The sequence below is a fragment of the Ostrinia nubilalis genome, chromosome 10 (genome assembly GCF_963855985.1).
Source record: "Ostrinia nubilalis chromosome 10, ilOstNubi1.1, whole genome shotgun sequence".
NCBI lineage: Eukaryota > Metazoa > Arthropoda > Insecta > Lepidoptera > Crambidae > Ostrinia > Ostrinia nubilalis.
Genome location: NC_087097.1, coordinates 10,261,147 through 10,287,898, shown reverse-complemented (window position 1 = coordinate 10,287,898; position 26,752 = coordinate 10,261,147). Strand labels below are relative to the sequence as shown.

General features: G+C 35.6%; 1 protein-coding gene across 1 annotated transcript; it reads right to left on the bottom strand.

Annotated features, from left to right (window-relative positions):
* Window positions 1-8,927: 8,927 nt before the first annotated feature.
* Window positions 8,928-26,406, bottom strand: LOC135075171 (HEAT repeat-containing protein 6). Its single transcript, XM_063969529.1, has 16 exons — window positions 26,072-26,406; window positions 25,736-25,984; window positions 25,332-25,598; window positions 24,892-25,095; window positions 24,424-24,708; window positions 23,947-24,158; window positions 23,440-23,669; window positions 22,652-22,968; window positions 22,162-22,369; window positions 21,456-21,619; window positions 21,041-21,163; window positions 17,492-17,616; window positions 16,955-17,042; window positions 13,530-13,754; window positions 12,250-12,465; window positions 8,928-10,706 (listed from the first exon to the last, which is right to left on the bottom strand). Exons 1-16 carry the CDS (start codon window positions 26,222-26,224, stop codon window positions 10,449-10,451), a joined length of 3,324 nt encoding a protein of 1,107 aa, XP_063825599.1. The 5' UTR covers window positions 26,225-26,406; the 3' UTR covers window positions 8,928-10,448.
* Window positions 26,407-26,752: the final 346 nt, after the last annotated feature.

Genomic DNA, 26,752 nt, shown 5'->3' with positions numbered 1-26,752 from the left:
AGGAACAAGCAAATCTTTTTTAAAACAAAAATCAGTGAATGGCTTCCATTCATTTTACTTACCTATCTAAGAAATAACTGAGGTAGCCTAGCCTACCTAACCATAAGGTTACTTTAAATTACTTCAGCAAATAAAAAAAAATAACTGACATAAATTCAAATATAAAATGAATTCTAAAACTTCTGGATAAGTATTGACAATAAACCTCTTCATCAAATGAAAAGCATTCAGTTAGGGAAATAAAATAATATTAATAATTCTACTACGCTAATTACGTCAGTGATAATTAGGTTTATCAACAAATAAATACCCGAAATTTTACCTTATTATAATAAGGATTCAATACATTAGGATTCGATTTAATAAATGAAGTAATTATATTAATTGACCTTAAATTAAAGTATTAAGTTGGCAGCAATTCGCAAAGAACTAAATTAAACTCTGTGTTGTTTTATTTTTTCCAATTTTCAGGGCTTACACCATGACTCTACATAACAAAATCTAATGAAAAAAAATTTCAGACAATACCTGTTAGTTTGGAACGAAAGGATTTCTTTCAGGGTTGGGTTATATGGCACTGTGCTACATACAATCCATCAACAAAAATATTACTCATGAAAAATATTGAATTTGAAATCATTATCATTTCAGTCAGTCATTGCAGTTCCATCATTGGGCACATAGTTACTTAGGAGAGCCAAAGAAAGGGCTTGATCCCCCTTCATCCAATCACTAACTGTTATACTGATTGGGGATTTTTAATATTTGCCACTACACTTTAAGCCTTGTATAAATTAAGCCCAATTTTCTATCTACCAAACCAATTCCCACTAATGAGTCAGGGATTATTTTATGCACTCAGAAAGTTGATACCCACGAATCAGTTATAACCATCGCGCCATGTAAGTGCAAGTCGTCGAGCTAAAAATATAATGTTTACTTCGAGGAAGCCTGTCATCGGCCGTTGCAATCTGCAATCAAGTTCTAGAATTTTCTATCGAGTCTAGAATTGCAGCGTAAGTTTCCCAATAAACAGTCAAAGCTGAAGCGTATGATATCTAGAGGGTATCTACATCCTTTTTCTTCGACGATTGGGAAACATCACAGAATGTATAATATTTTATTTTTCTTAAAATACACATGAATCATCAAGAAAAGATAGCTGCAGTTCGTGTTATTGCAGAAATGAAAACATCAACACGACTGTTGAAAAAAGGCAAGTATTTTCCGCTTCGGGTGAAAATAAATTGACGATAAAGTTTCTAGAACTGCAAAATATGGTTTTGAATTTCAAATAACGAATTGACCTCGGCTATTTATAGACTGGTCCACCCAAACAATCGATCATGATCGCACAAACTCACTAACAAAACGTCCACGGTTGCTCGTAGTAATTTCACTTGCTATTCAAGGTCTTCAGCCACCCTACTGCTTCTGAAATCAGTGATTATCATACAGGTGAAGATGAGAGCAATGTGTTTGTTTTTTAACGATATTTTATACTTTTTATAGTCCGCTAATTCAAAATCTGGTCAACCTCTTACCTCCTATAGAATTAGATGGTCAACTTACATAGATACATCCATACATCAGTGTCACTGTCTGTCTAAAGCTCTCGTGTTATGATAAAAAAAAATAGTTAAAGCTCTACTTTACACAGCTAAGTATCTACTGGAAAAAATGTGTCGTCATCATCAAACACTAGCCTTTGTATCAGTAAAAGTCTATTAAACAGCTTTCTTTTCCTTTACATACTTAGATAAGACCTCATTAAATAGTCATAACTTAATCACATTCAAATATTTATTTTTCTTTACCAATGCATTATTATTATTTTATTTGTTTGTTTTAGTCGGTGGAAACTATATCATTTAGATTCATTTTATTCATTACTTTCATTTTCCTGAAGTTTCTTTAATTAGTTTGCTTCTCGTATTCATATTAGGATAGCATGTAACGCGAAAGTTTACGAGTAAAAATCGATAATTTTTTTTCTCGATTAAGTAGTTTATGTTAAAATTTTAACGAGAGTGTCAGTTATGTAGACTTGCCAACAGGAAGTGCATTTGGACACTCAAGGTGCTGTCAGTTTATAAAGAAATCGAAAAAGACTTCTGAAGATCTTCCTTTTCCGTTCTCTAAGATATTGCTCTTAAGGGGAGGTCAGGAAAGCAAAATGTCAAATTACATCACACATTTTGATGATAATATTTACATACTCGTACTTCCTATGGAACAAAGGTTTTTTTAGTTATAGGTAATATCTAAAATAGTAGGCAGGTGCCCCACGTAGTACTTCTTCTTCTTCTTCTTTTATTTTGGCGACGGCTTGGTTATCCCACGTAGTATGTGGGTGGACAGGACATACCAATTCATAACAGTTATGGAAAAAACCTCACATCATAGAAGGGATCCCTTCTATGATCTGAGGAAAAAACGCATTTATTTATTTATTGCAGTAAAATACATTATGTACATTATGAAACTTAAAACTCAATTCACTTGATAATTAGTATGCATGTTTATGTAATTAAAATAACTCATAAATCATGTGTCATCCATCATGATACATTTTACGATAAAACAATAATTCCTAAGTGATGAATTTAGGAATTTTACAAAATCTGATGACGAGTCGATAATCTGCGATAAAGCTTAAAACTGGTTTCCGCGTAATTCACATGCCCAGATGATAAGACATAATTTTATCAATGTACCGGTTTCTTATCAACAAAACAAATACAGATAAAAATTAAACATTTGTCTGAGATAAAGTGTCTCGTGGTGTGTCTACAACGAGAAAGCTAAGGATAAAAAATGTGTTGTTTTAGCCGAATGCCTTGTATTACCTGTATTAGGCAGTACCTACTAATTCTCGTGTATGATCAAAGATTTGTAATCATTATGAAATGCGTAATACTGATAAGATAGAGGTATGTAGCTCATTCTTGTACACCTCACAGGGCAGTTTAGGCGGTCTTATCCTTAGGCTAGCGATCTCTTCTACCAAGCAACCCAGGATTATTAGATAAGGGTTTATTTTCAAAAGCTTTCCAATAAGAGTAAATTAATGTAGTAATATACGGAATATCGTATTTTGTAATTTCGCATGAACAGTGAACACATTACATATTTTATGTTAAAGACATTAATTTAATTAAACATTTAGTTGTGTTTTCTTTTTGTTCCTAATTAATTACTTGTTCAACTGAAAGAAATCGGCGACTTGTATAACATACGTGTTTATTTTAATATCAATCACCATATTTCCTTATAGCTCAATATGCTTTGCAAAGTAAACTGGATGTAGAGTCTTATTGTTATTTTTTACTTCAGCCAAGCTATGTACCTACCTATATTTTACTATCATGAAAGCAAGATTGCAACCGTTCAAAGGTTACTACGGTTATTTATAAAATTGCAAAACAACAGTATCCGGTTCGTCTCGTGCTTCAGACGCAGTGCCGTAACTAGCCTTTTATGCGCCCGGAGCGATTGTGTAAGGTTGTTCATGGATGGAAAATGAATACAATTGATCATCAATCATTTACCTAAATTCGAAATTTTGACCATTCCATGAAGACCGATGACTGATAGCTAAATCTCATTTTTTATAACAAATAATAAATCATCAAATCAAATCATCTTATACCTACATCAGAATAACACATAGGCTACAATTTATAAACATATTGTTCGAAATACTAATCCTGCGCAGACGAAGTCGCGGGCACCAGCTAGTACTAAATGTATGAAACCGATACCGTTCTGACGCGTCACGTCACGACACATCAGACAAATATAAAACCACCTTTACAAGTGTTGTTGTTTCAAGATCGCTTGAAAAATGCCCTATAGATATAGATAGTACAGAGGGCGCGTCTACACCATATTCGCAATAAAACAAAATGTACCTACTAACTACCATGCATGAAACAAAACTAGATACTGGTCTGGTCATTTCTGCGCCCCTCCAGGGTCTGCGCCCTGTGCCTGGGCACCGCTGGCACCGCCCTAGTTACGGCACTGTTCAGACGTATCAGGTATGATATAATTTCTATGCTCAGCTACGTATTATTCATTTATTTTTACTGACACCCACCGTTCCAGGAAGCCATGTTTTATAAACACGAGACCAAATGCCGGTGCGGAGCGGACTCGGAGTCCGATGACAGATTTGCAAAATAATAATCGTTACAAAGACATGTCGATGAAGCTGTAGAGCGAATGGTCTACTAGTTTGATTAATGACAAAGGATATCGTTGTTAGGTGTTAATTTTACAAGAGATAAAGTTAGGTAACTTCTTTAAATGAAAAACGTCTATTATTCGATAGTTTGGTGACAGAAAATTATCTTGATGGAGCATTTCGATCTGTATAAAATCAAGTCAAATAAAAATCTAACTTCCGAGGTAGTTACTTAGGTAACGCATAGTTAGGTAGCTTAAGAACATAGGAGAACATAGGAACTCAGAAGAATATGGGAAGTGTTCGTACTGTTCGTCCATGCAATCTTCTGAAGGCTAGTCATTTTAATTTGGCAAACTTCATTTAGCCTTTAGTTTCATACAAGACGGTCTTGAAGGAGAAATTGGTGAAATTAAAACCTGCCATTTGTCAAGGAAAGAAAATAGTTACGTTAATTAATTAAAAGGACTGACTGTTTTTCGGTTATTTGATGATACCTATTTGTTTTTATACTTGCTACATGTTGGCATATTCATGTTTATTCAATTAAATAATTAATCCTACATACCTAATAAAACTGCCAATGTCTTCAATAACCATGTAACGTTCATATTCACAAACGATACTTGCTTAAGTGAAGCAGCAAATCGAACAAACAGCGTTGAATAGAGCTCTGTGATTGGTTCGTGTGTCACCCTGTGCGTCCACGCGCACTATGAGATCTCATAGTAATGTTTGTGAATACGGACATTTAAGATAAAAATACCTAAGTGAAAACTTAGGCTTGGTTGCACCATCTTACTATAACTATAACAAACGTCAAAAATAAATGTCAAAATTTAAGTGGTGCAACTTATTGTGATGTGATTCTAGCGTCGTTATTTTTTTTTCAATTTCCCATTTCTTTTTATGTTGACTAAAAATGTTGGCACCAATATTGATTTTGCCTGAAAAACTAATTTACAATTCAAAGTCCAAACAACAACTGTGCTCCACTTGCCCTTGGCACGGCAAAACGATATAATTCATGCTAACTGTAGATCACTTGTATAAATTAAAGGAATTTTTGCCACGTGCTCTGATGCAATTTAATTTTAATGCAAATTGAAATCACGTAGCTGGTCTTGCTTCTAAACATTAAAAAGAAAAGAATTCATTAATCCCCCTTGTGTACCTAGTACCTAAGTAAGTAACTAATTTGAAATTTAAAAGAGATTGAAGTAAGTAGGTATGTTTACGTAATTACATAAGTGTGTTGTAGGACCTACAAGTAGGTACTAAGTATCCCTAATTTTATGAACTGAAAACTGCCGTAACTAAGAGATTTTGGTATTTTACTTGCTCGCATCATGTCTGTCGTGATGTGAATTGGCAAACGTAGATCTTTTCTATCACAAATATTACAGAAATAGATTTCATAAACGTGATATTCGGATAAAATCCAGTTACAAGGTATGAAAATCACTCGTACGTGACTTGTACATTATACATATTAAAAGAGTATTTAGCAGCTAAGTATTTGTAGACGAGTCTGTACTACTTTAAGTAGTTGTATACTCTATTAATTATAGTTTTAGAAAACGCTTAATCGAATTATTAACATATAAAATGACAATTTTAGAATTTGTCGTTTCTATTGATTATTGAAAACTTAGGTATTATCACTAGGACTACCTAGGTACCTACATAGTTTCATACATAATGAATGTGAGAATATGTATAGAGCTAAATTGTACTTGAATGTATTTATTGTGACACGTGTACCATTCACGTGTTTGTGGGCAGACTGGACAAGAGAAATAAGGAAATTGTGATTGAATAGATCATATTTCAAGAAAAAACCACAAAAATACTTAAAATGAAATGGATTTGAAGATCACGAGCGATCACTGCTAAAGCACAGATTCTGAAACTACACTCAAGATTCCATTCAAACTCAAACCAGTTTCAAGCCTGTAAAAATACACATTTTTTGATAAAATATTGACTGCCTTGATTCTATAGTGTTTGGTGTAGAACTGTTATTCAATATTTCAGAATTCGAGGCTTGCGAACTATTGCTAATTGACCTGGGGTTCATTGTACCAACCTAAAGATTATACCAGATGCCAAGAGAATACTGAAGACGGTCTTTAGATACCCGTTATTGCGACATTTTCTTTAGTATCAAGGTCTATTCAAAACGAAATAAATAAATCAAACTTTGGTATGGTTTTAGAGTTCCAAAAGTTCCTCCTTTGAAGTCAGCTTTACTTCTGTGACGTAAATCGTAAAATAACATTATGAAGGACATAATGAAGTATAGAAGTTACTTTGTTAGTAAATAAGAGTTATGTATTTCACGCCCAAATATGATAATCGAATGATACACTTGGACAGTGACGCACTTTCGACCCACCCAAGGGCAGTTCCACTTATCCAATCAACCTAAATTGGTTTCTGTTAACAATCTAAGAATGTCTACTTACTTATGCCTACATGCACGATGTGCAAATATGTTTACAAAAATATTAATGAAATATGAAAGAGCAAAAGCCATATTTGCACTCCGCACTGAAATGTTCATGATGTGCCTGCATGATCACAATTTGCGACGAATTCGGAGATAAACTCCTTAATTTAATAAACAAACATTGTCGTAAGTTTCCACTGTTTGTTTTATTTTGAAATAGGAACTACTTATAGCCCGCACCTTTCGATAACCCTACTGAAATAGAGTAAAAAAAAAATTACATATTAAATTAGGTACCTAATGTTTAAATATTAATTAGGTAGGTGTTTTGTTTAATCACGGAAAATAAGCAAAACAAAGATTTGTTATGGCTTATTACTATAACCAGACGACACCAGCGGTTGCGGGTTAGAACCCTGCGTCTAAGATGTTAGTGCGATGAGCGCGAGTACAAGTAGTACTGGACTAACAATTGATAAGTAACTCTGCATAGTTTTGAGGTTGATTAATTTATTTCCATTTTCTCGGAAAGCATATTGAAAAATGCAACGGTTAGTAGTTTATCTAAATAATAAAAGGAGAAACTGACTGACTGACTGACATATCAACGCACAGCCTAAACGGCTAAACGTAGGCACTTGAAATTTGGAAGGGACGTAGCTTAGGTACCGTAGAGGAGCACTAAGAAAGGAATTTCCGAAATTCCCACGGGAACGGGAATTAGCGCGAAAATCCTTTTGTATGAAAAATCTAAATCGCTTAAGTTAGACGCTTGAAATTTGGCATGCAGGTACCTTAGTAAACTTAAAGCTTGTAGTTACAACAGGATATTGCAAAATTCCCACGGGAACGGGAGTTCGCGGGAAAAAACATTTGTATGAAAAAATCGCGAAAAAACCGCGTAAGATAGATGGAGGTAAAACGGCATCCACGCGTACCTACTAAGTCGCGCGCGGGCGGCCGCTAGTAACTAACTAAAAGCTAATTTCTTCTAATCTGTGAGTTGTTGCATTACTTAGACTTTGGTAATACGCGAGGGTCACATTCAATTTTTTAATGATAAATGTAAATAGGTATTGCAAAGAATTAACAATGAGTTTTTCCGATGGTCATTCCCTTTGTCTCATTTGAATAACATTGAAAATTAAACGTGGAAAGCTTATTAGTCAAGCCTTTTAGTAAAAGACGTAGTGCTATCTAAACACACAAATAAATTAACGTGTAAGTATTAAAATTTTTCAGCATACTTGCGCGTGATTTGAACTAATTTCAGATCCGTGACATTTTTATATTACTGAATCTCGCCCAAACTTGGGGGTTCTTTGTATTAACTTTTAAAATACACTTAGACTAATATTATAAGGAGAAAAGAGTTGATTGTTTGTTAGTTTGTATTGAATAGGCACCGTAATTTGAAAAGTTTTTTCACAATTAGAGTCTTGCATTTTTTCTGATGAACATGACACGGTACGAAGTTCTTTGTTCTGTGTATTCCGAAAACCACTATTAATTACTCATAATGCTCCTATTTCGCGAATAAAAGTAGCTTTTTAGACTAAACAAGATAAAAGGTTAGGATAAAAATAACTTGGGCTAAATTCGGCAGCGATCGACAGAGAATAGGTTGGTAACCGACATAGGTACCTACAGTTTATTTAAATCAACATTTAATTAATAGGTACCTACTACATACCCAATATAACATTAATTACCTATAGTACCTATGCTTATCTAGTAATAGTATCCTGATAAAACTGATTAGTACAAAAATAAGACACGAGCTAATCTGACCCGATAGTAATCGAATTATAATTTCTCCAATGACCTCTCTTATCACGACACAGGTTATTTGCGTCAATGCCCTCTACAACTGTACCATGAACCACCTTAATTGGCTGAATCTAGATTTATTCGGTCTCCAATATAAACAAAGAGCCGGGAGAAATAATAATTTATCTAATACGACTACTTGTATCATTCGCAATTATAAAGGTTGTAATGTCAAAGATACGAACGTTTGTAAAACGTGTGCGGATTGGTTCTGGTGCAAACTGGATTTTTGGTAGAACGTAGGTGCTTATCTAAATGTCACGAAGCGCTTCTGTTATCAGGTATCGATTGTGTGTCATTTGCCAAGCGAGTTTTTATGATAAGCCACTTTTATAAAGGTACTGTATATCTTAAATGCTGTGGGGTCCCCGATACAATCAACTACTGATCTTACCTTCCTAGTATATTTCAAAATAGATGACATGGAATAAAACCCATTTGTATATCACTAAATTATTTTATTGATAACTACTTAAAACATAAAAATGTGTAAAAATTACATAAATAAAATTGATATCTTATATTAATACAATAAATAAAGAAGAAGAAAGCGTCAATGTTTTATCCCTTCGCCTTTATAAGGAGAGAATACTTTGAAAATATTATGATAATTTAAGAGATACATTAATATGCCATGAAAAAGTGCTGTGGCTTCGACAATTTATTGATTCAGAAACATTGGAACTAAATATTTTTAAATAAGTCTTTACTAAATGGCAGCAAAAAATAATTTTAAACTTTCGCATTGCATAATTGAATTAATTTAAACAGGTTTTGACAGTCTGTGACGACTGCCGATGCAACCCGGTCGAAATGTCAGGAAAATACAGGTAATATTTCAATATTACCTATCCGCGTATCGCGTTAAAACCTGTTTAAATTAATTCAATTAGCAGCAAAATTTCATAACTTCATCAAAATATGCAAACGATTTCAAAATCAAAATCAAAAGTATTTATTCAGTTTAGACCACAAGTGGCACTTATGGCCGGTAAATCGGCGTTACCGGTAAATCGGCGTAAAACTCGATTTTATTTTTCATCGGCATTGCCCGAGTTCACGATTGAACGTAATCGATAAGATAACGCTCAAAATAAATTCGTATCATGCCAAAAACGCTACAACTACGCGCGTGCAATTGTTTTACACGACAATGACCGTGCGTACAGAGTATTGTCTAATGGCATGTTTACCTACTATGCTGTTGTGACGTTATAATTCTTTATTCATTATCAAGAGTAATAATAAGCAATCATTCAAAGAGATCAATGGAAGAAATACAATCTTATCGATTTGTGCATCTACATTATCTAAGCAGTTATAAAATATTATTCATGAAAAATAAATAGTCATAGATTCATTCATTTTAAAACTACGTACCTACAGTCGACAGTACATCAGAATATACTTTTATTGCAAAATAGCACCTGTGACAACTAAATAAGTACGATGATACAGTATTTAGAGACCACGCAGACTAGAGTTTAAGGCTGGGTTGCACCATCTTACTTTAACTTTGACAAACGTCAAAAATCTGTCAAACTCAATACAAAAACACCGGTTATCGTCATAGTTACGGTCAAAGTTAGGTGGTGCAACTCGGCCTTAGTCGATAGTAGGGTCGGGTTGTTAGAGTAGGCGCACACCGTTGATTTTTCGTCGGCCGATAGTTTAGTCGGGCAGTTGATCAGTATGGGCATGTATGGGAGTGCGCACACTACGCCGATTCGATTTGGCCGATTCTTCATACAATTTAAAATCGGGCACAACTATCGGCCAACTAAAAATCAACGGTGTGCGCCTACCTACTCTAATCATTATGAACATGTATGGAAGTGCGCAAATTACACCGATTTGGTGTCCGCCGATTCTTCATACAAATTGGAAGCCGATCAAACTATCGGCCGACTAAAATTCTGTAGTCTGGGTGCCTTAGCATGATGTGCTGTCATCTGTATAATGACAATAAAATTCTATTTACATATCCCAAATGAATATATCCTGTAACATAGCCAACGACTGAGACTGCGTATCGTTTGACGCTGTCAAATCAACTGTCACATACTTCGCCGCTTGCAGTATTTTGAGGCAGGACGCGTTTTCTGGAGGCAACTTGTGGCATAACTGGGTGAAGAGAGATTTGGCACAGTCGTAATGAAATACTAAGGGGTCCAGTATATCGTTGAGATCCGACTGAGTGAGTAAGCAGCATAAGTGCGCTAGGGTTACGCATAACTGAAACAAAAGACACAAAAATATGTATAGTTGTTGCAATGAGGGCTATCGTTTTTATACTTAACAGTTGGCACCCCTGGCGATTGACAGGACCTTACTCTACAGTGGCGCCATCTTGATAAGTGCAAATACGATAGTCCTCCTACCACTTTAGCGCTCACAAGTTGGCGCCACTGTCTTCGCTACTAGCAAGTGACAGGACCTTACTCTACAGTGGCGCTAACTGGTGAGTGCTAAAACGATAGCCCTCATTCACGAAGGCGAGTGAGCTTTACATGTGTGGTGGCTCGCTACTGTTCGTTTTTTTCAAGTTTTGATAGACATTACACTATCATTATGTGCATGTAGTACACGTACACACACAAGTAAAGCTCACCTTCGTGAGTTGCATGAACTGTACATACTTTGACCTTTAGAAAGAGACAATCGGCTAATTTCGGTTTCGTAGAGCGTTATCACTGTCGCACTTGAACAACGACTGACAATGGACGTTTTGTCAAAGTGTAAACAAACTTTATTTTAAATGTGTGCAATTGATTTTGTGAATTAAATTGCTAAAAACTTTTTATAGTCGTGAAAGAAAAGTGGTTCACAATGTGTTAAAGTATTTGTCGAAGAGAAATACTAAGGGTTCGGACAATATTTTCATTGAATAATGTTTTATCAATGACGTTTTGTCAATCGTATAGTTATTGTGCGACAGAGATAACGCTCTACGAGCCGAAATAAACCGATTCTCTTTCCAAAGGTCGATGCAATATTTAATGCCGGGTACTGTATATGCTATAGGTTTAGGTGACAATGACATGTTATGACGAGACAGAGCATACAAATCCGAAGTGTCGCTGACGTTTGAAGTCTCAAAAACTCCCTCCCGTGCCTCTCCCATACTTCAGGCTTTAACTGACTTAAGCGCTAGACCTAAATACTATTAATTTCATCGGAACACCGTCACGCAAAAACAGCGTTATTTGAGAATAAAATTAAATATCTTAAAAATGCCTTAAATTTTTCATACATTTGAGCTAGCTTTTAGAAAATTATTCTGAAGAACGTGTGTATTAATCACGAGTTTTTCATTTGTTACACATTAAGCGATTGATTTTTTAACATTGTCATGCTAATGAATATGGCGAAACATTTTATTTAGTCGCCTTAGCAAATTGAAAAACTATGCTATTCTGTAACGAATGCGACGTGTAATTTACATTGTTATAATAAAGGGTGTGTAAGGACTTTTAGCCTTACATTTTAAAGTTTAACAGTATTTTTTTTAATAATATAAGTTTGTTTTCTTGAACGTGCATTTATCTCAGGAACTACTGGTCCGGTATGAAAAATTATTTTTGTGTTGGATAGCCCATTTATCGAGGAAGGCTTTAGGCTATAATAACATCACCCTATAGCTAATAGGCGCGGAGCAGTAAAGGAAAATGTCCCAAAAATGGGAAATATTATTAGAACTATTTTCACGCGTACTAATTCGCGGGTCTAGCTAGTTCAGTATAAATACCTAATCTAAGTATAGTATAGTAATCTTTACCTGTTCAATGAGGTTGTCTTTATGTTTATATTCGGTGAAGTCGTCTACATTGGCAGCGTTTTCCATGGCGGCCATGACCCCCCTCCACACCGCCGCAAAGTGGTCGCCATAGTGGGGTCGCAAAGCGGGCGCTCGCAGCGCCACCGCGGCGTTTATGCGAACCTTTAGGTTCTTGCAGTCTTGACTTAGACCACATAGTTTTGGGAACACCTTACTCTGAGGGAAATAAGGTTTAAAACTGTTTAATATGCATTAAATTAACGCTTAAAATTACCGGAGCTAATGGGGTAGATAGAAGCAGTAGGGTTAAGTTATTTGGAAGGTGTAAAAGCGTTGGATAAAAACTTATTTTCAGAAAATAAATTACTTTTAAATGACTTTTAAAGATAATGGTTATCAACATTGTCTGGTGAAGTCACAAGGGATTCCTTGTATTTGTTTTGTATTTATCCAAGATAGGTAAGTAACAAGAACCTGATGTAAAAAGACTCATAAAAATATGTACCTGACTGACAATAAAATTATATGATCGTAGGTATTATTCAAATAAAGTGGCGACCTTGGAAAACATGATAAGGAAGGAAAACGATATAGGTAAGTCTCAGTCAAAAACCCCATTTAGGAATTATAGACTTAAGAAAGATAAAATGGGATTTACAACAAATAACTTATTTACATTTCTATGAAAAGAAGTTATTTGCCGTATTTAGCTATTGAAATAAAATGTAAATGCTAGAGGTAATCTCTGGTCCAGGAAAGCACCTGGATGCGGACAGCGCAGGACCGGTCGTTGTACCTTTTTGATACCGTTGATCTTTGATACCTTTGTCCAACAGTGGACGTCTTTCAGTTGAAAAGAAGAAGAATCTCCAAAGTTTGTCTGTCACAGAAAAACTTTATCAAAAACGGGGAAAAAGCTATCCTATGACCTTTCCCGATTTCAAATCATCTCTATTTTTTTTATGTGACAGGAGGCAAACGAGCAGACGGATCATCTCTATACAAAATTTCATCAATATCGGTTCAGTGGTTTAGTTGTGAAAGCGTAACAGATAGACAGAATCACTTACGCTTTTATAATATGTACTAGCTGACCCGGCGAACTTCGTACCGCCTTAGCGTAGAGATTTTCTTTATATTTTTTTCCGTAAAAACCTTGTACAGAGTATTAGAAAACTACAAAAAAAAATCAGCCAAATCGGTCAAGCCGTTTTCATGTTATGTCGTGACAACGGAAAACGGGTTTCATTTTTATATATATAGAAGATAGGTATAATTACCTGCCACCCGCTGAATCCCGTAAACAAATACTCGTTTTTCATCGCATTTCCCATAGCATAGCAAGCGTTCCACCGCACCTTCATATTGGAGACTTTACACGCACAGTCCAGTAGCTTGTCTATGGCCGACTCGCTTAGCGTCTTCATTTGTGGATGAGACTGTACTGTGTAATCTCTGACGAGGCGAAGAAAGTTCCCTAGACCTCGGGTTGCGCTCATTTTGACCTGTAAGAAGTTATTTTACCTCAGAATACATTTTATTTTATTTTGTTTTGGTTAGATGTTACGTCAAAGCAGAGATATATTCGGTCATTCTAGGACTAATTTACCTTTTACATGCCTGACGTTTCAACCGCGCTGCATGCATCTAAAGATATGAATAAGAGTGACTTATCTTTTGTCTAGCTAGAGGTTATTGTATGCATTTTTTCTTATTTCCTCTAGATTATTTAAAATTTTTTAGATAATAAAATTCAAAAGAAAAAAAAAGCATTACTTTTCTCTGTCTTCATCACTCCCTTAGTCTCTCTCTCTCTCTCTCTCTTTACTGACAAATGTTTTGAGTCTAACATTTTTTTTTAATAAAACAATCACTATCACGTAATGTCAGTATGGGAGATCACCATTATTTACAATTTGATAACAGTGAGTCATTTCATTATAACCACAATTAGTCTTCAGTAACTGACAGCATTACGGTAACATTGCGAAATCCTATTTAAGTCCCGTGCATCTCATTATTTACATTGTTAGATACTTAAACAAGCTGAAATATTGCCAAGCAATTTAAAACTTTAAGTCAAGTATTTAAAGTCTATGAATTTATGTGATTTGTTATGGCTATGTACACGCTTCATTAATTTTGCTTTATCACAGACACGTGCCTACAACACATTCCGTAGCAAGTTATCAGTTTCCAGGCTAAGTTATATTGATCCCATCAACTACTGAATAATTTATAAACAAAATGTCAATTTATTTGTTCATTGGCGGATGCTCGTGATTAGATTCAGAGGAAAATGCAACTTGATATTGCACCTTTCTCTGAAGTTACAATGGGGGAAAATCATACGAAAACCATATTACAACATAGTGTAACATTCTGTTACTGATGCACCACATGTGAGTCTCATTTGGATGTGTATTGTATTATAAATCGATGACGATCTAGGTAACGTATCTAGAAAATGGTATAAAAATCGCTAAGTTAGAACGTGGAAGCATCGATAAGCATAATGGTTCCTTTCATAAGGCACAACCCAATGAAAATTATCATTGGTTTCTGATCTATGTTGAGTGAAATAAAGTTAAAATTTTTGTATTTGCACTTACAGGGACCCTGTGATGGGTTTAAAGGCCTAAATGCAAAAAAAAATGAACTTTTTTTATTTTAAGTTTAAGGCTTGGTATTTCTGCTAAAGTAGGTATTTCGCGCTGTCAAAATCTGCGCGCGCAATACTTCGCCGAAGACAGCGCGCCAAAGAGCTCTCGCGGCTACACAGTATAGAAATACGCAGTTGGTTAGGTTAGGTTGACTTCCTTCCGTTCAAGCGTCACACTCACAGCACTTTCTAATACAAATCATATCCAAGTGATACAAATTAAAACAACTTTCAAAGTTTTTGGGAATATATTTTAGAATCGAATAAACATAGAATATAACTGCCAAAGTAAACACGGTTCAAAGAGGCGTGGGCCGTGGCGTCACCCGACCTTCCGGAAGTTCCGCGCTGGCTAAAAGAATTTCAAGATTACGTCACCCGACCTATCGGTAGATCCTCGGGAGCTTGAGCGATTGGAAAAACATTTTATGATCAGTTACTCGTAGTAGCGATTATTTAGAGCTTGGATAATAAATTATAGTTGTTGCAATTCACAAAGCTTTGCATGTGGTTAATTACATTAATCAGTACACGCATCAATTTTGTTCAGTCTTTTTGTTTATTAATAAATAAAAATATCATACTAAAATTGCATACATATTTGTTTGTATTGGTCTGGGTGTTTTCTTTCCATAATTTATGTATAACGTATGTACGGGGCTCTGTATCGAAAATCACTATGAGCAATAAGCATCACACACGGTTACCTGGAGTGCATTACCGCAGCAGAAAGCTTGCCATCTTAAATGAACGGTATAATATCGAGGTTTCGTCAGTACAGTTGCGAACAAAGGTGTTTGTGTAGTGTAGTTGAGTTGAGAGGTCAGATTATTGAAATAATAAAACGAACATTTTATTTTTTAAATACATTTTAAAAATAATTTACATTACAGATAACAATGAGAGGATGACATTGCAAGGTGGTGCCAGTCCAGTCTTAAATCCGTTGATATATGCTGCATCTGCCATGTTTTTGGCTAAAAGATTCTTCTATCTTGCAGTTTAGACTTTTATTACAGACCTCAGACAGTATTTTTGGAAAACTTTTACGCATGGTGGAGGAAGGGACGCTCTAGAGACTCAAGTCTACAAGGAGTCATATGAACTCCAGTTTTAAATCCGTTGACATCTGCTGCATCTGCCATCTTTTTGGCTAGAAGATTCTTCTATCTTACAGCTTAGACCTTTAGCTACAGACCTTAGACAGTATTTTTTATTATTTATTTGTGTCAGTGTGCTCTTCTAAAGAGTGTAAGACGATTGTATGTAGGTATTATTAAAATGTAATTAAACTCATTGGTTTTGTCTCATATTTGAGGAATGTACTATGTATCATGAGTAGAGTCTTCGTTTAAAAGGATGCGAACGATTTAAATTTCAATAGGTAGACAAAATTGAATTGAATTTAAGCTTTCTCCAGTAACACTGATATTATTATACTGTGACTCATCAAAGTCATTATTGTCAAAAATATTGACAAATCGCGAACTGTCACGGCCAAAAAACTGACACGCGTCCGTCCTCCGTAAGCGCCACCGCGCGACTGATTGAGATTGTCCAAGCCGTCATGGACGATTTTTTCCACATTTTTTAACATAGTAACTAAATAAGACTCAATATAAAAATTTCATCCGTTAAAAGCCCTCAAGTTATTTCTGAACTTTAGTTTAGTAAAAGATTTAGAATCTCAAATCGCTTATTTTAAAAATAAAACCATAAATTAATAGAAAACGAATAGAGGTAACTTTGGGAATTTATTCTATCGAGTCAACTTCATCAAATCGTGTTTCCATCCGTTAATAGCCCTAGAAAATATCCTCAACTATGCCCAATAAAAATCTTAGCCTTTAATTTTACTGTTTAGTACCTCAAAAATGAAAAATGAAAACCTCATTTTCGCCATTTTCTCTGCTACCCGGCCTTAAGCTATTTTACCGTAAAGACTTATCCACCTCCTGACATAAATTTTCCGTTGATAGTTACTATCCAAAAATAACTCGCCATTCATACTTCACAATCGCAAATAAAAAACACAGGTCAAACCTTATCGTTATCCGCTGCACACTTCACGCTGACCTCTAGCAGTCGGCACAACAGTTCCTCGTCTATACGCTCTGTTTCGGGGTCCTCCCTGTATCAGAAGATTGAAATATTCCACGGATATAAAATAATATTGACGCAATTAGTTTTGTTGAAATAAGTTGCGTTATTAGGATCAGCTCCGCGTAATAATGATTGGATTGAGAAAAATAGTGATTTCATAAGCTTGTGTAAACTTAAGATAGAGCTACCGATGAAGACGATGGCACATCAAAGTAAGGATTGTGGCACCTTATGTAATTGTGAAAGGTGCGATTTTGCAACAAAAACGTAATATACATTGTGTGATGTGTTTGAAAATATTATACTTAATCAAGAAATTACTCTTGGTGCTTATAATACTTTAAGAAGAAGAATTTGTATGGAAAATATGCCTTAAAACCTCATTTCTAGGTACAAGTACATAATTTGGAAACCCTTAGCTGATTCCTAAATAGACCTTGAAGTAGAATATATCAACATTATTATATGGATACTTACATGTTTAGAACGAGCGCATCGCTAAGGTTGCCCAAAGCCCACGCTCCTTTAGTCCGGACGACCAGAGAAGACTCTGACAGTGCTCTGATGATATATTCCCCGCAGTCACTTACAAAATTAATATCCTGTAACAAACCAAACATTATTTTTTCAATGAAAATGTTTACCCTGTACTAGTTAATACCTAAAAGATGGGAGGCCAAGGAAAAATAACAGATTTACGAGTAGGTACAATAGGCTAGATGGCAAAATTTAATTATTTGTCTGTCAGACAGATAATTAGAAAATATTAGACCCATATTTTTTATTTTCTTTCATAATTAAATAATAACAGTGCTACATCGAGTAGAAATGGCGCGATACGTCACGCTTGAGTAGAATTTTTACTCAAAAGTGACGTCACGCGACATTTCAACTCAATATACCTAATATAGCCTGACCAGGAACATAAAAACCCTCGCCATGTTGCGGAAATCTAATGGTACTAATTTCTTTTAATGGCAACAGTAACTGAAAACTTCATTGACATGTCACCTTGCATGTCAGTCTATTGCTGTCAAAGTGTAAACAAACTTTATTTTAAATGTGCGCAATTGATTTTGTGAATTAAATTGCTAAAATATTTTTATAGTCGTGAAAGAAAAGTGATTCACAATGTGTTAAAGTATTTTAGTCCAGTCAAATTAGACATGAACCCTGCAATAATTCGCATACAGCTGAAAATTGGTACGAATGTTCGGAGCACCATTATGAATTAACTGTGAAAAGTCCCCATCGATCCGACGTGTGCTAAAAAAAAAATTCAAGGTCAAACTTAAAAAATACGGGTTTTTGAGATTTTCAGCCAAACGGTAAGTTTTATCACAAAAACATGTATGAAAAGGTTTAAGACCATACAATTATCTATCAAAATTGTCTATACACTTTCTCCTAAGAGTCAGCGTTTCTGAGATTCGATGATCCGAAGAGTCAAAAAAGTGTTTTCTTCATAACGGTCTTACACATAAATCCAATGTGATATCGCCTCGTGCCACGACTCAGCATTGTATCATGATGTGTTGTCGACGTCGAATATAAAATGATTAACCTCAATGCCATTTGTCATCTTTAATTGTCGAAAAATGTTTGCAACTTAGACGAAGGACTGCACCGTGAGTTTCTAAGATACGAAGTTTTCGTGTCTATTATGTTTAAGAGCTCTTATATGCACACGTCACTACTCTACTTGTAACTCTATGGTCACTCTTTTAGCCCGGTCAAGTCAGAAAATCCAGGTTATAATAATTCGCATAGAGCTGAAAATTTGTGTGATTGTTGAGAACACCATCCTTAATGAAATGTCAAAAGTCCCCAGCAATCCGTCATTTGAAAAAAAAATTTACGAAGTCCAAGTTTTTTGCATTTTACCGCCAAACAGAAAACTTATCATAAGAAATGATAAGAAATAGTAGTAGATCATAAAATTATCTATTAAAATTGTCTTTGCCCCTTTTTCCTAAGAGTCACCGTTTATGTGGTAACGATGCAAAAAGTTGGAGAATTCGCATTCTGTTAACTACTCCAAAAGTCCACAACTTCAACTCTATTAAAATAGTTTTGAATTGAACAGGATAACAAATACATCTTAAAAAAGGCCTACTGGGGAAACCTGGTAAAAAAAATACGCCAAATAACCCTCATAGGTGTTGTGGAAACATGTGCATATAACGAGAACATCAAAACTAACTTTTTGAATCGTTCTACCTCACAATCGGTGACGCTTAGGAAAAAGGGGTAAAGACAATTTTAATAGATAATTTTATGATCTACTATTTTTTCTTATCTATTTTTATGATAAATTTACTACTTGGCCAAAAAATGCAAAAAACTTGGGACTTCGAAAACTTTTTTTTTAAATGACGGATCGTCGGGGACTTTTGACATTTCATTTAGGATGGTGTTCTTAACATTCACACAAATTTTCAGCTCTATGTGAATTATTATAACCTGGACTGTCTAACTTGGTCGGGCTAAAAGAGTGACCATAGAGTTACAAGTAGAGTAGTGACGTGTGCATATAAGAGCTCTTAAACATAATAGACACGAAAACTTCGTATCTTAGAAACTTACGGTGCAGTCCTTCGTCAAAGTTGCACCCATTTTTCGATAATTAAAGATAACAGACGACATTGAGGTTGATTATTTTATATTCGACGTCGACAACACATCACGATACAATGCTGAGTCGTGGCACGAGGCGATAGCACATTGGATTTATGTGTAAGACCGTTATGAAGAAAACACTTTTTTGACTCTTCGGATCATCGAATCTCAGAAACGCTGACTCTTAGGAGAAAGTGTATAGACAATTTTGATAGATAATTGTATGGTCTTAAACCTTGTCATACATATTTTTGTGATAAAACTTACCGTTTGGCTGAAAATCTCAAAAACCCGTATTTTTTAAGTTTGACCTTGAATTTTTTTTTTAGCACACGTCGGATCGATGGGGACTTTTCACAGTTAATTCATAATGGTGCTCCGAACATTCGTACCAATTTTCAGCTGTATGCGAATTATTGCAGGGTTCATGTCTAATTTGACTGGACTATTTGTCGAAGAGAAATACTAAGGGTTCGGACAATATTTTCATTGAATAATGTTTTCGACAAAGGTTGTCAAATTGACTGACATGTTTATCGTATAGTACAGTCCACTATGAAAATTAGCTGTGGTTTGTTTCAACTACCTATTTTAAAGTTTTTTGTCACTTTCTAAGTGTTGAATTTTATGGAATTGGGAAAGATGTACCGAGTTTGAAGCGTTCATGAGCAGACATTGCAGTTGAATATTCAAGTTCTGAATTTGATTATTGATGAATAATAAAATAAATCCTACTAACTCGATTGATGGTTTCATTTAATTTATTTAAACCAGGTTACCTATAATAATATTTTTTCGTTAATTTATGAAAATATCAAATTAGCCCGTAATCCTGAATCCTGATACATAAAGTTAGCCTATTAATTTAACACAGGTGCGACTGTACTCAGTGTTGCACTATCAAATGCAATTGACGCGCCTCTATGCCAGGGTTTTTATGTTCCTGGTCAGGCTATACTGTAATTATTTGATTATGAAAAAAAAAATAAAAAATATGAGTCTAATATTTTCTAATTATCTATCTGACGGACTAAATAGAATTTCGATTTCATTACCCAGTCATCATCCCTATTGATTTAGGTACAACTCTGTCCAAGGTACAACAGGTTCCCCTACCTACGTTAATACAAAGGTAACATGGATCATATGGCCCGGTTTTCCACAGTTGACAAATGATATCAAATCAATTTACACTATCAAATATTTGCTGCTAGTTTATTCCAGTTCTAGCCAAAGTCCATGGAGAAATGTTTAGCATCTCGGTCGTCACTTTTTTGTGACGCAAATTGTTGTCATACATTAGAAGTCATATGCATGTTTTAAAATATTTTAGCGATTTGTTTACAGTTGCGGTAACGTAAAGAAAAGGGTTTTTTGACTGTTTTTACATAATTAAATGCTACTTACTTCTCTAAGAGTCCTGTACATCACCGTCATAGCTAGCGCTCGCACAGCGGCCGCGCGTACATTCGGCTCCTCGTCGCCATACGAACCAACGAGTAAGGTGCAGCATAGCACTTGAAGTCGCCTCTGTGTGGAAATAAAAAACTTGGATAAAATTGGCTTTCCAAAATGTTTTATCGATGACAGCATGCAGTTTTAGAGAGTCATATCATATTTTTGTCTCCCAGCCACCAAGATGCTAGGTTGATTTTTATACTAACACCTCACTAACCTCACTTGCCATTGCATCATATTAGTCACTATGGCTGCTCATGAAGTTCGGCACAAGAGTTGTGCCAACTAGGGTCAAAACAAAGCCCACACAATAGAAAAAGCACTGCAAATATTTGCCATAATTAGCCAGACAATATAAACATACCGGCAGTTCCTTGAAGGACCTTTCTCCAATGTTGGCGATGCAGTCGCAAACAATGGCCTTAGCGGGCGACGTTTCGTGGCTCTGAATTACGGATGATAACGGCGTAAGCAGCGCCTGCCACATGCTCACACATTGGTTCAGGGGAGGTGGCTGGTCGGTTTGTTCTGGAATCACAAATACAAGTTTAGTTATAAACAAGTAAAAGGGCAACGGCCTACCCTGGTCGGGTTTTTACCATATTACCAGAAACCTATACCATATCTCGTTTTCTCGAGTTAGGACAGTTAATACAGTTCCCAGTTGCAGTTTTGTGATTATTACAGCCCAAAATAAAAAGAAAAATAACTGCGTCTATTTCTAAATAAAATAAATTCGACTCGAATCTCAACATCTCGTCTCGAACATTTTACGTGCAAGGAGAAAATTACTTTTAGAGAAAGGTGAAGGCAGACAATAGTGACTTGAGTTTCTTGCGCTGCTTCTTCTCAACACTGGCTCATTTATTGTCCCGAAGTAGTGGTAGGGTTAATACTGGGACGTGTAAAAGTGCTTTTTAAAAACCTAGGTACTTGCAAAAATAAAATGAGTTTGTATAAAGCAATAAAAAGTTCCAATAAGCTTTGAACATAACCTGACTTCGACAATACTGCAGTATACATTCAAATAAAAAGCAAAATGTTAAAAACCACCAGGATTTCACACGTACCTAATTTTTGTAAAGCGTCACCCATCACGCTGATCATCTTCGCGGTATAAACCACCACGTCTTGGTGTTCGTGTCTCAGCATCTCGCACAGCAAGTCCGTCAGCGGTGCTAAGTGACTGGTCAGCACGTCACCAGCGTGGTGGAATGCTATAGCAGATAGCACTTGGAGAGACTCTAGGATCACTGGTATCGCTGCTGGTTTACATTTCTGGAATAAGAATGAAAGATAGATATTTCGTTCGTATGGCAATGATCACAAGGCTGATTTAATAAAATATTTTGCTTTCATAAAAGTAGTCTTATTTTTATGAGAACAGCAAAATATTTGCAGATCGCTGCTGAGATTTTACCAAGAGTTTGAACAAATAATATTTCGAGTCTCCGACGACAAATTAATTAGACTTCACTAACATTTATTTGGGCATTTTATAAATAATATGTAGTTTGTAGTAAGTAAGTGTAGCGTTTTTAGAAAGGACTTAGGACATACCGTCATTTCTTTCCCTTTCAAAACCCAGCCCATATTCTTGAAACAAATGTCCAAAATCCAAGACTTGAAGCTGGAACTTTTTGCTTCATCAAACTCGTTATTTAGACTATCCAATTGGTTTTCAGCAAACATTTCATCATCAGAATATCCTTCTTCAAAGTCATCGCAGTCTTCGTTGACTATACTCTGGTTTACTTCAGGCTTCGCCTTGACAGGGATGGAGTCTTTTTGTATTGCTTTGAGTAACTCATCTACTTTGGGGTCGATGGATAGAACGCACCCCATGGTAATGAGAGCTCCTACTTGCAATGTGATGTCTGAAACACAAGAAACATAGTTTGGTGCTTCAGTTGACACGATAAGCGGCGCGCTCTGATTATTATTACTGATAGGTCTCACGTCATTGCAATACGGCGCTATTCTCAAACTCGAATACTTTTTCGTTTTAGCATGATGTAGGTTCTGACATCCTTTATTACCATAGGGCTCAACCACATCGAATCCGACGCGACATCGTGTCGTGTGCAGGGCCGGATCTACAATAGCTTTTTGGGCTTCAGCCCAGGGCCCCGTGGATTCAAGGGGCCCCTAGTTAAGTCAAGTCAAAGTCAAAGATAGACGATAATGCGAAAGAGTAATATAGTAGGTGAGCCCCTTAGAGTATTAGCCCAGGGCCCCTTAAACTCACGGTGTGGCCCTGGTCGTATGCAATACAAAGTGATTCACGCCGTGACATCGTCCTAAGGAACGATGCCATGCCGTGACAAGTCTCAAGTATTTCTTCTTACCTTTACGCACTAAAAACTTCCTTGTCGCGCGTACTAGCTCACTGATCAGACCTTCTTGCATTTTATGGTACGGAGTCGACTGCACCAAAGCAGCGCAACATTTCAGGGCTACTATGATAACGGCGTGGCTTCTTTCGCTGTCCAGTATGCTTACCAACACTTTGTGCATGCATGTGATAACGTAGCCAAGAGATACCGAGAATGGTATGAACGACTTGGTTTCCCTTTTGCTGTGGAAGAATGCAAAAGACGTAGGTATAAACTATACAAAATACTATATCTCTTTTTGTAATATAGCATTGATATTGAACACTAATTAATGAAGGAGATAAACCTGTTTTTTACCATAAGCAGGATTATTCCGAAAAACGTTATTGAAAGTTTCGAATGTTGCCATCCCACTCACGCACAGCGAGATGCCAGCATGAGCGATAGTGACAGATAGACCCGAAACTACGTAAATAGCGTTTCGGAGTAGCTCTATCGGTGTTCAAAATTAGTCTTTACCTGCTTTCTGCCTGGGATAAATAAACTCTAGAACCAGAGAGAAGTGCCAGTATGACACTCAACACACTGGCCCTGCTATTAGCGATGGGGTCAATGACCGCGCAATACGCCAGGGTCTTCTTAGCACCATCGTCAGAGGACCAGTTGTCGGTATTTGGTGAATCAGGCAATAACGCCCACCAGTAGCCAAACATGTCTTTTCTTTCTGTTACCTACAATGGAATACATATTTTAAATTATAAAGCAAAGATAAAATAGTTCTCAGAACAATGACAAAACACTAAATTATCAATTTATATTATTAGTTGAAGCAACCTTAGTTTCAGTAATGTAGACACAATAATCAGACATTATGGCTTGACCTGTGGTTGACTGGTAGAGGATGCCAACCGCAATTAAGTTCACTACTGTACAAGTTGCAATTAAATAGTGCAAACAGTTCAAATAAATAGCTAATGGGAAAAGTTAAGAACAAACCTTAACTAAAACTAATAATAAATTGGAAGCACTTTGCCTCACTCTGGACTTCAATGCTACAAGCTTAGCCTCTCTGCTATTCTCGACATCAGACATGTCAGAATCGCTCGTAAGCACCCAAGTGTTCTTAGCTCTCTGTGGCTCCAAGTAGTTCTTACTTGCTGGTTTGTATGCTGAGCTATTTTCGAACTTATCAACATCCTTCATGAGACTGTGATCTGATACTGGTATCTCTTTCTTTAGACTCTCAATGGCGTTATTCCTTTGCTTCCTGATTTTTTGTTTCTGAAAATCATATTTTAAACACAAATTAATATTTTACTATTGCACCAACTTCAGGCATCATTTCAAAGAGCATTAAGAAGGATATCATTTAAATCAGTTAAAAATAAAATGTAGCTAAGTATACAACAATAGAATACAGATTCAATGATGAAATATATTTTTATTGATTGGAAATAGTTATACCTTTCCACCTTTAGGTTGAATTTTTACAGGTGCAGTTGCTATGCTTTGCTGTGCTGGCATGATTCTCTCTGGTTTGGGACCCTGTGTCACCAGACCATAAAGAATAAAGTATCGGCACAGACCAACAACGTCAGGTAATGACACAGGCACTTTCTGGTCATTAAAGTATAGTTGAGTCAATACTCTTAGGGCTGCAATAATAACCTGAAACACAAATTCATTTTTTTTTATTACATTGAACCTTTTTAGGGTATTTACAGGAAGATAAGTTAAATTTAGAACTCTATTTAGGCTTGTATAGGACCGGTCATTGTGGAAATCTTTGTAGGGAGGCTTTTGTCCAACAGTGGACGTCATTTAGCTGAAATCCAACGAATTAATGAAGAAATCTATTAAATTCTTTTGTCTTTCGTAATAATACATAAAAGAGTTACCATTACCTTACAATATAAGAACTCATCTTGAGACTTAATAGAACCTTTCATCAGCAACTTAACAACTATAGTTGAGATCTGTTCCTTGATCTCTACAGGCACAGTGTTAGTTCCATCATTTGCTTTAGTATCCTCTGCAGATATGCAGCAAGTTATGCACTTTAAAGCAATAAGACAGTTCTGTAGCGGGCTTTGTGTACTCAGTGTTTGATTCTTTTCAATGTCTATTAGGTTTAGTAGAATACCTTCTGGTCCAATTAGAGTATTTGAAAACTGAAAATCAGATATGACATCAGTTAGAATAAGAAATGACAAAGAATAGTTACTCAAAATGTCTATTCAATAAAGTAAAAATTTTTTAGATTCAGTAATCAAAGAATTGAAACATAATAACAACATAAATTAATTACCTTGTGACCCAACTGTGGGCTTAGTTGCAAAATGCATTGAAGATTGTGTAGAATGTCAGGCAAAACAATGTCTGAACATTTCCTCATACAACTAATGTACCATGTCACCACTTTCTCTAAGTAATTTACATCAAATTGTAAATTCTGCTTTGATAGAATGCTATTTATCAAATGTGAAGTCTTTGCTGCTAGAAATTCATCTTCAGGCTTGATATTTACACATAAAGCAGTAACTAACGTCGCTGCATCCTAGAATTAATAAATTAAAACGTAAATTATGTTGAAAGTGGAAAAAAATTGGCACAATATCTCTTAGACATAACCTATAAAACTTACTTGTTTCCTGACAAATAGCTCTCCCTTGTACGGTTGAGCATTGAGTTCATCAATGAGAGAATTAACTTTGCTTTTATTATATTCTTTTACATAAAGTTGATTGCACAAATCCCCACAAATTAGAGAAAAACTTTGCGGTAAATTTGTATCCATTTTATCTATTTTTATGTTAAAAATTTAAGAAGCTGTTGTATCCAGCGAACAAATTTCACATCACACAAATTAATTATAAACAAAAAACACAACATAAAGTGATATTTCCAGAAGATAATTCAGTTTTATTTTCCAGATTTTCTAAACAAATCCACATTCGTTTTTGAGTGACAGTAATGACATTGACAGTTCCAAGTAGTGATGTAAGTTATGTAGGTTTAGCTGTGGATATCGATACTTACTTATGATACAACAAATCAAAACTTAAAATATTCAAGTAGCATCAGGCAAAATTTATCAATGTGGCGAAAGCTACTAGTCACTTACGGAGGGAGACGCTGACAATGAGCGATTAATTTTTTTTAATAACTTTCACGCTTTGTGTTCTTTCTTCTTCACAGAATCTTGGTGTCATCATGTCTCCACTATTTTTATGTAATGACAATCATATCCCGCTGAATGCTACAGGTGAGTCGATAGTTTTTCTTCTTTGATGACTATGAATTTTGACTAACCAAGATTTTGACA